General features: G+C 36.3%; 1 protein-coding gene and 1 long non-coding RNA gene across 28 annotated transcripts in view; one reads left to right on the forward strand and one right to left on the reverse strand.

Annotated features, from left to right (window-relative positions):
- LOC131398820 (uncharacterized) overlaps nucleotides 1-15,761 on the reverse strand; it is a 263,140-nt gene that overhangs the window by 105,703 nt on the left and 141,676 nt on the right. The gene's annotated exons all lie outside the window — the stretch shown is intronic.
- MYO3A (myosin IIIA) overlaps nucleotides 1-15,761 on the forward strand; it is a 227,002-nt gene that overhangs the window by 17,521 nt on the left and 193,720 nt on the right. For 25 of the 27 annotated variants that reach the window (XR_009216986.1, XR_009216988.1, XR_009216987.1 and 22 more), the window contains one exon: nucleotides 2,309-2,443. The exons of the other annotated variants lie outside the window; for them this stretch is intronic. Coding sequence is in view for 22 of the 25 variants with exons in the window: in XM_058532614.1 (XP_058388597.1) it covers nucleotides 2,309-2,443 (135 nt within the window). In the remaining 3 variants the exon portion in view is untranslated. The remainder of the gene's footprint in view (nucleotides 1-2,308; nucleotides 2,444-15,761) is intronic. 27 annotated transcript variants of the gene reach the window in all.

Below are 15,761 nucleotides of genomic sequence, written 5' to 3' on the forward strand. Positions count from 1 at the left end.
AGCCCAGATTGTTACCTTTGCTTCTGACTGACTGGCTATAAATCAGTGGTTCCCATGACCCCCTCCTTGGGTTTGATTAATTTGCTAGAATAGCTCACAGAACTCAAAAAAACCCGTTCACTCACTAGATTACCAATTGGTAACAAAGGATACAAATCAACAGCCAGATATCGAGATAAATAGGGCAGGGTCCTGGACACAGGAGCTTCTGTCGTCATGGAGCTTGGGGCCCAGCACAGTGGCACATGGTAAATATCCTGGTTCCCCGACATGGAAACTTTCTGAAAAAAGACCTATGAGTTGACCTTTTGTTTTTTTATGGAGGCTTCATTACAAAGCCATGATTGACTGAGTCATTGGCCATTGGCAATTGATTCCACCTCAAGGCCCCCCCACTTCCCCTCCTGGGAAATCAGGGAGTGGTACTGAAAGTTCAGTCCTTGATCACCTGGCTGGTTGTCCGGGCAACCAGCCCCACCATTGGGTGGAGTCCAAAAGTCACCTTCATTAGCAAAACAAAACACCCATTTCACCTTCATGGCCCTGAAGACAAGAGACCAAATCTTATAACAAAAGATGCTTCAGTTGCTCTTAGTACTCAAGAAATTCCAAGGGCTTTGGGAGCTGTGAGCCAGGAACTGTGGATGAAGACCAAATATAGCTGAGACATATATTTCTGTCGTCTGAATGACCAAATATATATATTTCTTATAAATCACAGTATTGCAGTGTTTCTCTCCCATTCCCCTGTTTCTTAATGGAGAAGAACAAATGGTTTATGAATATATGTAGCCACTATTCTTTCATAATTCACTCATGTTTGGTATCCTACAAACCTTATAAATTATGTTTTGTTCTATTGCTTTAATGAAACATGTTGATTTCATGACTATAGTACGAAATTTGTTCTTTTGCTGCTTTTATTCTTATCATAGTACATATATATTTTTCTAAGAATTATTTGTTCACTCTTCATTCATCATGCCACGTGTCAAATAAAAAAGATTTGTGGGCTGGCCCCGTGGCTTAGCGGTTAAGTGCTCGCGCTCCACTGCTGGCGGCCCGGGTTCGGATCCCGGGCGTGCACCGATGCACCTCTTCTCCGGCCGTGCTGAGGCCACATCCCACATACAGCAACTAGAAGGATGTGCAGCTATGACATACAACTATCTACTGGGGCTTTGGGGAGAAAAAGGGGAAAAAAAAAAGGAGGAGGATTGGCAATAGATGTTAGCTTAGGGCCGGTCTTCCTCAGCAAAAAGAGGAGGATTGGCATGGATGTTAGTTCAGGGCTGATCTTCCTCACAAAAAAAAAAAAAAAAGATTTGTAACCCAGAGATTATAATCTTAATAAAATAAATTTAAATATATCCAAGCATTTTAAAGAATGGCTTTTTTTATTAAAAGGATCTTATTGTTATGGATTTTGAAATAGTAATTTTCTCTCCAAGAAAGGGATGGAATGAGCAGGATTAGAAAATAGTAAGTAGTAGACATGGAATCTAGTCCTGGATCTTATGCTAACCAGCTCTGTGACTCTTCTCTGAGCTTTAGTTTCTTCCGCTCAAATTAGAGTTCTAGTCTAAAATTCTTTCCAGCACTGTGATTCCATGATTCTGTCTTAAAACAATGTGGACGTTAAGTGTTATTGTAAAAACAATAAAAGGCTTTCTTTTATTTATTACTCTGTGAGTTGTTTCATGTGTATGTGGTTTTCTAGAAACATGACTAAGTGGCCATCTTGCATTTTTATCGACAGGATAGCGACCTATTCTCTTTCTGGCGAATGGGCCTTTAGCTAACTAAAGGCTATATGCCATCTTATATAATTTAACTCTATTTTACTTTTTTGGAAAGGTAGGAATTTATTGCTTGTATGACTAGTTTTCGAAAGCTTCAAAATATCCTATATTTCAAAGAAACAAAATCAGCCAGTTAAAAGTTTTTATTTTGAATCAATGGCTTTGCCATGGAAGCAAAGTTAACACCACAAAGAAAGGACAATCATCTGGAATAGTTCTCCATATAAGTTTCTTTCTAATTGTGTACAAAAATAGCCTTTTATTTATTCCTTTTTAATTCAATGAAATTAACATAATTGGAGAGGTATTTGATTAGCAGGAAAACTGCAGTCTCTCCCTTTAAACAATACAATGAGAAATTTCAATACATAGTTCTGAGCACAATAAAAACCATTATGACCTTGCTTTAACAAAATTAAATTCTCTATTTGGTAGTCTATAATATGTTTCTTTGACATTATTCATGTTTTTCTCACAGTTCTCTTCCTATGACTTTTTAAAACTAGGATATTGATGAAGAGATTGAAGCAGAGTATAATATCTTAAAAGCACTTTCTGACCACCCTAATGTGGTCAAATTCTATGGAATGTACTTTAAGAAGGATAAAATAAATGGAGATAAGCTATGGCTGGTTCTTGAGGTAAGTGTTTCAACATTATTTTATGGGTAGAAATTTGCAATGTGGTCTTGGAATGATTTAATGTTTATGTAAAGTTGACACCATAAAGCAGTTCTTCTAGTATGTCCCTGACTGGTCACATCCTCAGTAGGATGTTGTGCCCAGTTCTGGCCTTGTCATATTAAGACACATTAGGAAATTAAAGAAAAGCCACCAAGACTGTTAAAGATTAAAAGGAAACATTTTCACAATAAAAGACTACAGAAACTAGGATTATTTTCCTTGCAGAAGAACAAGCTTAAAAGAGACTTCATTATAATATTTATTTATTCATCCATATTTTGTTCAACTAACACGTCACTGAGACTCTGTGCCAGGCGCTAGAATATAAGAGAAAATTAATGTTTAAAGTGAGGCTTCATTAGACAAAAATGGTGAGCTGTGATTTTCTTTTTCTGTCTTCATTGAATACTGATGACGTAAACTTCAGAACCAGGTATTTACATTTATGGGGAAAAACCTTACTAGAAATGGTGTTGCATAGTGAATAAATTGCCAAAAGGAATCTGTAGAGTCTGCCTTTTCAAGTCCTGAGAGCAGGTTTGGACAGTTCTCTCTAACGCAGTATTGGAAGGTGATCCGCTAAGGTGACTGCCAGTCCTGGAAGAATTTGGTTTTCTAATTTACATTGAATTTTTATTTTTTTAATTTATTTATTTCCCCCAAAGCCCCAGTAGATAGTTGTATGTCATAGTTGCACATCCTTCTAGTTGCTGTATGTGGGACGCGGCCTCAGCATGGCCGGAGAAGCGGTGCGTCAGTGCGCGCCCGGGATCCGAACCCGGGCCACCAGCAGCGGAGCACGCGCACTTAACCGCTAAGCCACGGGGCCGGCCCCTACATTGAATATTATCATTCAAATGAGGTAGTCATTAATTCTAATAAAATTTATAAGAATTTTTATAAGTTGCTTTTATCAAACTCAGGACTAGTAAAACCTTTATTCGACCACTATAACAGCATATATTTATTGCATTCATTATGATTTTATTATCATTTGATTATTCTGTTTCTTTTTGGAATGTTCTATTGGTTTTCCTGCAGTGGCACAATAATCATTTATAAATTATATTGTTTCCTTTATATTCTATTTTTTCCTATTATAGTTTTTAAATGATTCTATAAATAGTGGATGGTCATTGTAGAAAACGCTCAAAACTATAGAAAGAACCACTCTTAACATTTAACATATTTCCTTCCTCTTTTTTTGTATGTTTAAAATTATTGACAATATTACTTATGAAATTATCCTATTTTTTCAATTAATATAATTTCAGATAGACTTAATCATTTTTATCTTTTGCAAAATAAATACATTCATTTGGTTAATAAAAAGCGAGTGGAATCGAAGGGCGTCTAACACAGAGCGATAATAGTGTACATCCAGTTTAGTGGTGCCCCCTTCTCCTGAGCAGGTCTGTGCTTTTGATGTGTTGATTGCTGGACCTGGAAATGTATGGCTGAGCTTCTCTGCTCTTCCATTTCGTAATCCATATTCTGAATTTTGGCAAAGGTTGTTACTTGCACTTCTGGAACCCTACCTCCTCCTGCTCCGTTCTGGAGGTCTACCATGCGTCTGACCTCTGGTTTCTCTCTGCTGCTCACCTGGGTGGAATCCACTGTTTCCAGATCCCTTGGCTTCCTCTTTCCAGGTTGACTTCTCTATTTTGAATATCATGTAGTGGTATGTGCCTTACTCCCATTATCCACTGTACTGATGTCACCAAATTTTGAGTCCTTTCAGCTCAGCTTCTCTAGGGAACAAAACCTCCAGTCTCTTGCCTGTGTGTGTGTGTGTGTGTGTGTGTGTGAGAGAGAGAGAGAGAGAGAAGTGCTCAGGCAGACTCTTGGATGTTGATATTTGGTATGTGGGGTAAGAGAGTATCATGTCTTTTGATTAGAAAATTCCAAAGGATCCCTTGATTTCTGCCCCTTCTCTCCCAACTCCACCTCCACTTTCACTATTACCGAGCCCTGTCTTGGGTAATCTGCTCAAGTGACCTCAAAATAGCCCCTACCTAGTGCTTTAGTTTGTGGCTTTCTCTGCATTGCTAAATCAGTTACCACTCGGTCATCTGTTTTCCACGTTGAGAAATTTCGTTGAAATCTCTTATTCACTTCTCTCCCTTTTTCTGTTCTCTTTTTTCTTGTGTTTTATACTTTTTTACTCCTTTACTAGCATTTTAACGGAGATTCGTGAGTGAGAGGAAATAAATTTATATGTTTAATCTGCCACCTTTAATTGAACCATAGAGCCTTTCAAAATTGTAAAATAGTATTTTCAAGAACCTTTTAAAATTTGAGACTGTGTATTATATTATTTTATAGAAGTTTTAAACTTTTTAAATACCAGTTGTGTTCTTAAAAAATAGGCAATTTATTATGATTTCAGAACTATTTTGTATTTCTCAGTTTAGTTTAAGATAGCTTTATATTTTTAGTTAAATTACACAATAAAACACAGCAAAACTTTTACTCATCTAAACTTAATTACCTAAGTAATAGAATATAAATTATGAACTTAAACAATTTTGCCTTAAATTAATGGAGAATTTTAAAGAGTTTTCTTCATGTTTATGTTGGCATGTTTGAGATGTAATGCTGTGCAAATCCTTAATGTAGTCTTGAATAAAATTTTCTATCTTTATATCCTTGAAAACATTTTCAATAATACATCTTTAATTTTTTTCCGTGTGGAATCATTGGCAGATTAGCATTTGAATGGAGATTGAGGTATTCTGCCTAATATAGGCCTAAATGGGCAAGGGCACAAGCTATAAATCTTTGCCCAGGGTTTAAAATATTGAATGAAATCAATCATTGTCTTTTATGCGTATCAAATCCCCATTCTAATTATATTGTCATTTCTCAGTATTATCACTTGGAATTAGGTGAGAGTTGGAGACTCCTGATCATAATTAAATGTTCTTTTGAGAGAACAGAAAAGATTGATTAAAGTGGTTTTGGAACATTCAGTACAAGTGAAGCAGCTTCCTGATACAATGAATCAGGAGACACTTAACAGCTTATTTGAACTTTGTCCTTATATTTTATTATCAGATGGAGGTATTAGAAATATCCCTAAATGGCTTGAAAAAAAAGAATAAATGGTAGTTTATTAAAAGAGCATTTCAGAAATCTGATCTAACTTCAGTAAGTTCACTTACAAAGTGGGGGAAAAAAGCATAAAGAAAGCAAGAAATTGGCAAACTGTATATAAGATAATTTATTTGCATATGTAAATTAGGCTAATTGCATATAACATGTAAGTGGCATATGTACAATTACCTGATTTATAAACATGAATGGTGCAGGTGCTGCTTCAGAGGCACTTTCAGAAAATTGGCTTGTGGCATCAATACTTTATTCTACAAAATGACTGCTAATTATACCTCTTATCGTAATAAAGCCCAAATAAATTATTTTGCACGGGGACACCAAAAGAGTGGCCAAAGAGGAGTGTGATGTTGCCCAGAGAGTCATGCTGACAACATGAGGCTTCTAATGAGAATCTACATAAAGGTGTGTTCTGGAGAGGGCGAGCCATCACTGTGCCCTCATTATCAGCCTGGCATATGGAGAGGGCTAGACCCGCTTAGACAAACTCCTGCCCGGTGTCTTTTCACCGTGAAAAATCATTTTAATTTATATTCTAATCCAGAATTGAAATCCTAAGAATAATGTTCACTCAGATCTTGTTGGCAGTCTATTTTCTCTATTATTTAGTTGAATTATTTCTCTCACTTTGATACAATTTTTATCTTTCCTGTGTTTGGCCTTGGTATTTTTCCTTCATTTTGTTATAAATTTTTGAGCGTGAGTGATATACAAGGCTCTGTTTAGGAATGACTTCCTTCTAAATTCTCTGTATGTTCATTTGCAGACTCTAAATCTTGCCCAGATTTAGTAAAAGAGCGCTAGTTGCTAGCCCTCTGAAATTTCAGTTACGCACTTGTAACAAAATCATCTAATGAGAGGCAGGGTAAAAGTTTTCTGCTGTGGGAACTGATCTGGTTTTTTTACAGAATGTCTAGGGGGATTTTTATTGTCACTTAATATCTGAGGTTTTCCTAATGATGTTAGTATAAAGGGAAAACTATTTTTTTTTTTTTTTTACTTATGGCTCATTTTGAAATACCACACTTCTATTAATTTCTGCCTGTTGCTATCACATTTCTTGACTGATCTGCTTAGTAAAACGTAGATCCCTCTTTTGGCTTTGTGCTTCCTTTATCTCCGTGTCTCCTGTTGAGGGTCAGGAGCGAGAATGGAGCGAGACCTGGGGAGATGGGAGTTGGTTAGGTTTCTGCATATGCTTATCGCTGAACAGGGAGAGTCAAAATTGACTTAAATTAGTTTGGTATTAAGTATTTGCCATTGATGAACACAGAGGGAAAATCTGAGATTTAACTGTAATTTTCCCCTTTTTGGTTAGATGAGCAGCCACATTTTCATTTATGTCAAGAATCCAGTCTTCTGTCTCGGGGGCTATTTGCTTAGTGTGCCCTCAGCCATAGTGGATCTGAAATTCAGAGTTAGGACATCTTCCTGTTCCAAGACCCTTTCCCTCATAATCCAGTCTTAGCTGTAATTGCTCCTTTCACACTGGTGCATTCTGTTCTTTATCTGAATTGGCCCTGATTTGTTCATTCTTAATAGTGACATTGCTTTCCAATTATAGCAATTTTTCTCTTTGAAATTATATCCCTTTCAAGAGATCAAAGACTGGAAATTACAGGTGGTATTTGGAAGCACAAAAATTCAGTAAATAGTTATAAAGACTCTCATATGCACATTTCAGGTAATCGAAGTGGTTTTCATAGACATAAATACTACTTCAATATGTCATGCATTATCAGTTTTTCTGTTTTTATATTTACATCGAATAAGTAAGATAAGAGCTGTCATGAGGCAAGGAAACAGGATGATAGAAAGAAAATGAGTTAGAATGAACGAGTGGTTTCTATTTGTTCTGCTGTTAACCCTTTAATGTTACTGCCCTGGAGATAACATGTACACAGAAGGGGGCACGAAGCCACTCCAGAGTTGTGTATGTGAGAGGGTTAAGGAAACAGGGCAGGAGCGGGAAGTGGGCGTCAGAGGTGCTCTAATAGCACAGCATTGTTTCTTCCTTCCTTTCGCTGTGCACAATTGCAGTGGGGTAGCAGACTGACAGGATGATTCCTTTCATATTCTTGGGACTGGAACAGCCATTCCCAGCTCTTATATAAAAGGCTGTTATTTGGTGTACTTGCAGCAGAACAGGACAGCCAATTACCTAGAATCATTTTTTTGTTTGAAAGGCAAGATGGAAAAACAGTCTAAATATACTTCTTTATATGCTTCTAACCCAGAAAATATATAAATAATATACATAAGGCTTGTATGTCTTTCTTCCCTAATAGTACTTCAGTGCTTGCAAAAGCATCTGCTCTCTGAATAGGGGTGCAAGTTTATAGTATTACCTCAGGGGAAAAAATATGAGGTGGCCTGAGATGTTTTGCAATTTGGTAAATTTTTTACCATACACATTAAAATATTTCTGCTAAGTTCTTTTCTTTGTTTTTATCATAGATTTCTTGTTGCTAACGTTACCAATGTTTGATGGTGTTTTCCCAAGAATTGTGAAACATTTTAGGGTGAGGGAACTGTTTTATATCTTGATTTAGTGGTTACATGATTGTATACAATTACCAAAATACATCAAACCTAATATGCTTAAATTTAAGCATACTTAAATGAGTCAATTATAGTATCTGTCAATAATACCTTAAACATACTGCTTCTAGTTTACACATCAGAAAAGTAATGTGAAAATGTTATGTATTATGAAACTACACTTTAGGAAATGTCTATTAGGGGATGGTGCCATTCTCATTAATATTTTATCAGTATTTTATTGGAATGCAGAATTTGATACATTAATATATTTTATTGAAATTAAGTCAAACATGCCACACTTTGAAGATGTACCTTCCATATCATGCGAAAAGATGGCCTTCTGTCATTTTATGTATGTATGTGTGTGTGTGTGCATGCGTGAGTGTACAGAACTTAAGTTTATTCATCCTGTCATTTATTAATTCCATAAATATTATCTGTTACTTTGGGCCAGGGCTTTTGGTAGGTTTTGGGCATTCAGTGGCGAACAAGACAAAACTCTGTCATCATGGGGCTTATAGACTAATAGTGGAGAAAGATAATTTAAAACTAAATAAACAAATTAATTAAATAGTTATACATTTTTATTAGTACCATGAAGAATATAAATGAGATGTTAATAAAGAATGAAAGAGAAGACCTTTTATGAAAAGAGAAGTCAAAGAAGCCCTGTCTGAGTAGGTAACGTTTTAATCTGCCATCTGGAAAAAAAACGATAGTTTGGGTACCTTTATTCTTTAATATATCCTCCAAATACTCTGACGATAAGAATCACACCCATTTCAAACCTACTGAAGCAAAAACTCCAAGAATGAGGTTTTGGAAACTATGTTTTTAAAACAAGTACAAAGGTGATTCTTATCAAAAGAAGATTTGGAAAACACTCAGAGGTTCTCAAATTTCAGTGTACATGAAAATAATTTGGGACTTCTGCTTTTGGCCATGACAGTAACTGTGTCATCATGTTGTTGTACCATAAATAACTGGAAAACTGGATAAAATATATTTTTAAAAACACAAGACTTTTCAAATATTGCAAAAGAGACCACTTAGGACTATGACATTGAGAAAAGGAAATAAATGAGGGGAACACTACAATCATCTCATTTTTATTCTTGGAGGCAATTTCCAGACCACAGGCACAAGGAGGACATTCCCAAGATCACTGCAATCTTGCTGACCTGGAAAGACTGGAAAGGCAGGGGTGGCTGGAATGTGTGGAGAAGAAGGAGCTAAGCAGAAAAAAAGCATAGGAGTTCCCTTGAGTCTTTGACTGAAAACCAAGCTGGATATTTATAGGGCAGGATTTCAGGCAGTTGGGCAAAGAACAATTACCAGGGAAAGAATTACTGAAAATCTATAATCTGAACAACTACCAGAGTTTGTGCAGGGTTGAGAGATGCCTGAGTTCTGACCAACTAAAATGGAGAAACTTTGTTGAACATCTGAGGCATTTAGTAGAGACGCCCAAAAAGGTTACGCACTAGCGGAAGGGTTAAACTAGCCCCAGAATAAGAGCTGCCCAGAGCCCACCCATAAAAATTTCAAAAACAAGGCTTGAAAGGTTCAAATTGGTCTACAAGTAAATTAACTGCCGACCAGAGCAGAATTCAACATTGTTAATGGAAGTCAGCAAAATTCAGACGTTAAAATGTAAAATTAATAATGTACCGCATCCAATAAAAAATTATGAGATATGTGAAGAAGCAGGAAAATATGACCCCATTATCAGAAGAAAAGTCGGTCAGTAGAAACAGACCCAGAAATAACAAAGATGATGGAATTAGCAGGTAATGACTTTAGAACGGCTTTAGTATTTCTTATAAGGTGGATCTGCTAGCAATGAATTCTCTCAGTTTTGTTTACCCAGGAATGTCTTTATTGCCCCTTCATTTTTGAAAGATAGTTTTGCTGGATATAAGATTCTTGGCGGACAGTTTTTTTCTTTAGCACCTTGAATGTGTCATCCTTCTTCCTCCTGGCCTCCATTCTTCCTGATGAGAAGTCAGCAGTTAATCTTATTAGGGTTCCCTTGTACGTGACAACTCCTTTTTCTCCTGTTACTTTCAAGATTTTCTTTTTATCTTAGGCTTTCAACATTTTCATTTTATGTGGATGGCTATGGGTTTACTTGTGATTGTCCTACGTGAGTTCATTGAGCTTCTTAGATTAATGTTTTTCATCAAATTTGAGAAGTTTCAGCTACTATTTCTTCTGCAAAAAGACTCAAACATGGATGTTGATAGCACTTTTATAAAATGAGCAAAGTAAAAACTAGAATGAGTATTAGAAAATAAGAGTTTCTGCTTTTGTGGCCTCTTACAGAATGTGATCAGACTAAAGGAATGGCCTTACAGCTTTCTTAGAATAAACAAAAACAATTGAAAAACGACAAAAATTAGAAATGCCAACTGCAGAAATTAGTAATCCTTTTCCAGAAATTTGAGTAAAAAATCTCATATCCTCTCCTAACGCAGTAAAGACAGAATACATTTAGAAAACTTATAAAGACTGTCTTTGGAAATTAGTTGTAATGATTTGTTTATAGAATATCATCCCTTTAGATTTATGTTGTTTTTTTTAAAATGTTTGACTATAGCCTGAGCAGAGAATTCTTTTTCAGTGCTACTCTGTTATTTAATTAGTGTACCTCTGGTTTAAGAAAATTATACTTCAATTTTGTTCGATAAAGAGCATTAAAGACATATTATAGCATTGTGTTGCAAAGCTATACTTAAGGATTTTTCAGTCTCCTGTTACAAATTTCCCTTTTAGTCTATCTTGGTGATTTGAGAATTGCAAGGGTAAATATGACATAACTCATTCCCATGAATGCAATTCTTTTTAAAGGGAAATCATGTTCATTTTTTATGATCTATTGCCTAATTCAAGAACATTTGCATTTTATTTTATATATTTTAATCCTTCATATTTATTTAAAAACAAACATATTTCAGTTAAAAATTTTTTTTTTACTTTTTTTGTATAGGAAAGGCATTTTATGCTAGTTGACCAAAAGTAAATTTCATCTAAGATCATCTTTGAAATTTCACTAATTCTAAATGAGGATTTGGAAAATTCATGGTGATATCTCATTTTGAGCACCTTTAGGAAGAGGTCAACCATAAATTAATTTGTGGCTTATTGCGATTGGTACCTATGGTCTGTTTAATAATTTCCATATTTGTTGTATTTGCTCTCTCCCCCATTTCTTTTTTCATTTTAACCTAACTCTTCTTGAAGTTTCATTCAGAAAACACTTTTCTATTCTGAACGTTCAGCCTCTGTTAATGCTTAGGCAGCAGCCAGAGAAATAAACTTTGCTATTCCCTTCAGGGAACAGGTGCAAGAGAGGTTGGGCAGGGTCCAAGAAGAGATTGTTCAGATCTTTGATTCCTCCCAGACAAAGTCCATGTGAAGCCTCACCCAGTGATGTCCTCTGACAGCAGACCCAACCATAGTCAAGCAGATCAACTAATATATGTTCAAAAGAGGAAAAAAATAAGAAAATATTATTCTTCAGAGCAAAATCTGCTCTGATTACCTTACCCAATCTAGTTGCTCCTTTCCTTAAAGTCACTTCAGCATTCTTCATGAGTCATACTTGAAGGCTGGACACAAGGGAAGAAAGAAACCAGTCAGCCTCTGTCACCTACTGCCACAATTGCTAGTGCCTTGGGGCTCCTTATTCTGCAAATTCTTCCATTATTCAAGTCATCCTCACACAGCTCTTCCTCCAATTACTTGCCAAACATCAGCTTTCATAAATTCATTCCTTTGCTTGTTCATTTATGCGTTGAATGGATATTCATTGGATGCTTCCCCCATGCCAGGTACTTATAAAATTTATAAAAATTTATAAAATAACAGTTCCTTGGGACAGTCCTTTCTCCATGACTATCTTCTTATCCTTTCTTCCCCTCGATCTGCTCCTTCCCTTTCCGCGTACAGAGTAACCTGCATGGTACTCTACCAGCGCCTTTCATTGGGCCCTTTCGAGCCCTTTATGTGATGGAAAGATACCTCTCACATTTTTGCTAAGACCACATTTAAATGCCACTATTGAATTCTAAATATTTCCTAAATATGAAGAAACTGGAGTTTTGATTTTATTTTCATGCGTTATTTGAGAAATCGGGGAGAGTTTTAAAATCCTCCCCACTCTGAAAGATTTCTTTGTTGTTTTTTTAAACTTTTGCTCATTAATATTTCTGGCTTCATTCCATATTGTTAAAAGAGTTTCAACCAATAAATGGTCATTTTTTTCCAAATGTTTTTTGAAATAGTTGCATTATTGAATAATTTTATTTTTTTATATCATTCAAATTGTTTATAGTTCTCTCCTTTGAAAAACTGATTCTCAATTTCGTCTAGAAGAGTAAATGTACATTTTGGGAAGTTAATGAGAGATAATTTCCTTTACCTGATAAACCAACTCTAAAGTTACGGGATTTAAAACAATTTAAAATTTGACAGGAGTAGACAGATACGAGGAAATGAACAGATAATCTGTAGAAAGGCCTACATATTCACTGGAATTTAGTGTATAGCAATGGTGACATCTCAAATGGTAGCAGACCATTTGAAACAAAATAAATATTATACATGTAAAAGACTGTAAGTGAATTAAAGATCAAAATAGATCAACAATGATAAAATTATAAAAGGAAAACATAGAAAAATATTTTAATTATCTTAGTTTAGAGAAAAGCCTTTCTTCTGAGCATGACTTAAAAAAAAACAGAGAAAAACAGTGAACATTAAGAAAAAAGTTGATAAATGGAATTCCACCCCCCCCCAAAGTACACTTCTCTATTGCAGAAGACACCATAACCAAAGTAAATACACCAAAATAACCTGGAGAAAACTGTCGTCAACATATATGAGGGCAGATTCTATCCTGTCTTTAAAACCTTTCCTTTTTTCCCAATTTGATGTTATCATTCCGTCTGTGAAATTCTACAGTACTTGCTCATAATTATTTTGTCTGCAAACCTATAATTCAAGACCTAACATTTCATCTATGTAATTGCTTTTTAATCTCTCTAATTCAGGGCTCTTCAGTCTCGGCACTGTGGGCACTGTGGCCGTTGTGGCCTGGACGATTCTTTGTTGTGGGGGATTGTCCAGTGCAATGTCAGAATTTTGGCAGCACCCCTGACCTCTAGAAGCCAGCAGCAGCTCCTTAGTCCTGACAATCAAAAATATCTCCAAACATTGCCAAGTGTCTCCTGTTTGAAAACCACTGTTCTGACTGAATTTTAAGCCTATTAAGAGTAGAAGCTGGGCTAGTCATTTGTCATCCACTTTAGCACCTATCTCAGTGCCTTGCACATGGTAACAATTCAATAAATATTTGTTGAATAGAAAGGAATAAATAATGATTCCTCTGAAAAGCTTTTCTTAACCAAAAGTACTATTACAATAAAAACTTATGTATATAAGAATATTTTCTGTTAGTACCTCTCTTACATTATAATGTATTAGATATAAAATGCAACCATGAGTAGAATGATTTAGATAGTTTCTGAGAAGACACTATAGAAGATCTATCATAACTTGGATTAATTTTGTATGCTTCCTAGTTATTATTTGAGGACCTTTTCACATATTCTTGATGTTGCCAGCTAGATTTTTTTTTTTTTTTGGTGAGGAAGATTGGCTCTGAGCTAACATCTGTTGCCAATCTTCCTCTTTTTTGCTTAAGGAAGATTGTCACTGAGATAACATCTGTGCCAATCTTCCTCTATTTTGTATGTGGGACACTGCCACAGCATGGCTTGATGGAAGACATGTAGGTTTGCCGATGGATCCCAATTGGCAAACCCCGGGCCATGGAAGCGGAGCCCGCGAACTTAACCACTGTGCCACCGGACTGACCCCTAGATTTTTTTTTATTTAATAGATTTTATATTTTGAACAGTTTTAGGTTTTCAGAAACATTGAGCAGAAAATACAGAGAGTTTCCATAAATCACCTTCCCCCTAGTTTTCCCTATTATCAACATTTTGCATTTAGTATGGTACATTTGTTACAGTTGATGAGCCAATAATGATACATTATTGTTAACTAAAGTCTGTAGTTTACGTTAGAGTTCATTGTATTGTACATTTTATGGGCTTTTTAAAGACTGTATTTTTTTTTTTTTTTTTTTTGGTGAGGAAGATCAGCCCTGAGCTAACATCCATGCCAATCCTCCTCTTTTTGCTGAGGAATACTGGCCCTGGGCTAACATCTGTGCCTATCTTCCTCCACTTTATATGGGACGTGGCCACAGTATGGCCTGACAACTGGTTCCTCGGTGTGCACCCGGGATCTGAACCCGGGCCGCCAGCAGCGGAGCACGTGCACTTAACTGCTATGCCACGGGGCCGGCCCAAAAGACTGTATTTTTTTAGAGTAGTTTTAGATTCACAGAAAAATTGAGAGGGAGGTACAGAGAGTTCCTGTATGCTCTCTGCCCCAACACTTACATAGTCTCCCCCATTATCGACATCTCCCACTAGAGTGGTACATTTGTTACAATTGATGAACCTACATTGACACTTCATCATCACCCAAGTCCATAGGGTTCACTCTTGGTGTTGTATATTTTATGTTGCATCGTGGTTAAATGTGGAGACTCGCCTCTACAGTCAGACTATCTGAGTTCCTATCTTAGCTCTGTCACTACTGTGTGATTTTTTCCAAGTTACTTTATCATTTTGTGCCTCACTTTCCCAACCTTTAATATGGAGATGATAATAATACCTACTTCAGAGAGTGGTGAGTATAGAGATGATACATGTAAATGGATCAGAAATGGGCTGGGCACAAAGTGTGTGCTTAACACATCTTAGCTATTGTTATCTCATCCATAATGTATCAGAAGTGTTCAGGCATCCAACAAAATCTAATAACCTTGTTAGAACAAAGTTTGGGAGAAAATGTGTTCAATATTTCAGATTAGGATTCTAGGAATATACTTCCTCTTACCTCCTTTCTCTGCCTCCATTTAGGTCAGTAGAGTCAGAGAAATTATGGCCCGTAGTTCCCAGGCTCTGGCAGGTACCGAAGGTGGGTGGGAGAGGAGGCCCAATAGGTCAGGGTAAGGGGCAGGGAGACCACAGACAAGAACCCTGGGAGAAGAGGGCTGAAAGCAAAGGCCAAAGGATCAGAGATTAGGAGATCATGTACTCATGGGGTCAAAGCTTCATGGGGACCATTTACATTGTTATCTCCCCTATGAATATGAATATCTCCTATTCCATTGCTGGTAGCAATATTTCTCTGTTCTGCAAATATGCAGCTCCTTTGAAAGCCTTCTGTGGGATTTCGTGTTACCTAATTTTGGAGAACCTGGATGTGAGAATTCCCCTACCATGTTCCTCCCTCTTGTTTTTCCATTTAGATTTCCCTACTTTTGGGGAGTGGGGAGGGAGGAGGCTAAAGAGCCTAGGAAACATGATGTTTAAAACAGTTTTCCAAAATGTTATTTGTAATTTTTACTTCAGTGCTCTCTGAAATTTTGCCAGAAAGGAGGTATGTTTTTAAATTAATGCACGTATAAAACGGTATGTAGCCATATATTGAGGTTATAGAATCTATTGCACTATTAAACTATCAGAAATTAAGAATG

The sequence above is a fragment of the Diceros bicornis genome, chromosome 36 (genome assembly GCF_020826845.1).
Source record: "Diceros bicornis minor isolate mBicDic1 chromosome 36, mDicBic1.mat.cur, whole genome shotgun sequence".
Lineage (NCBI taxonomy): Eukaryota > Metazoa > Chordata > Mammalia > Perissodactyla > Rhinocerotidae > Diceros > Diceros bicornis.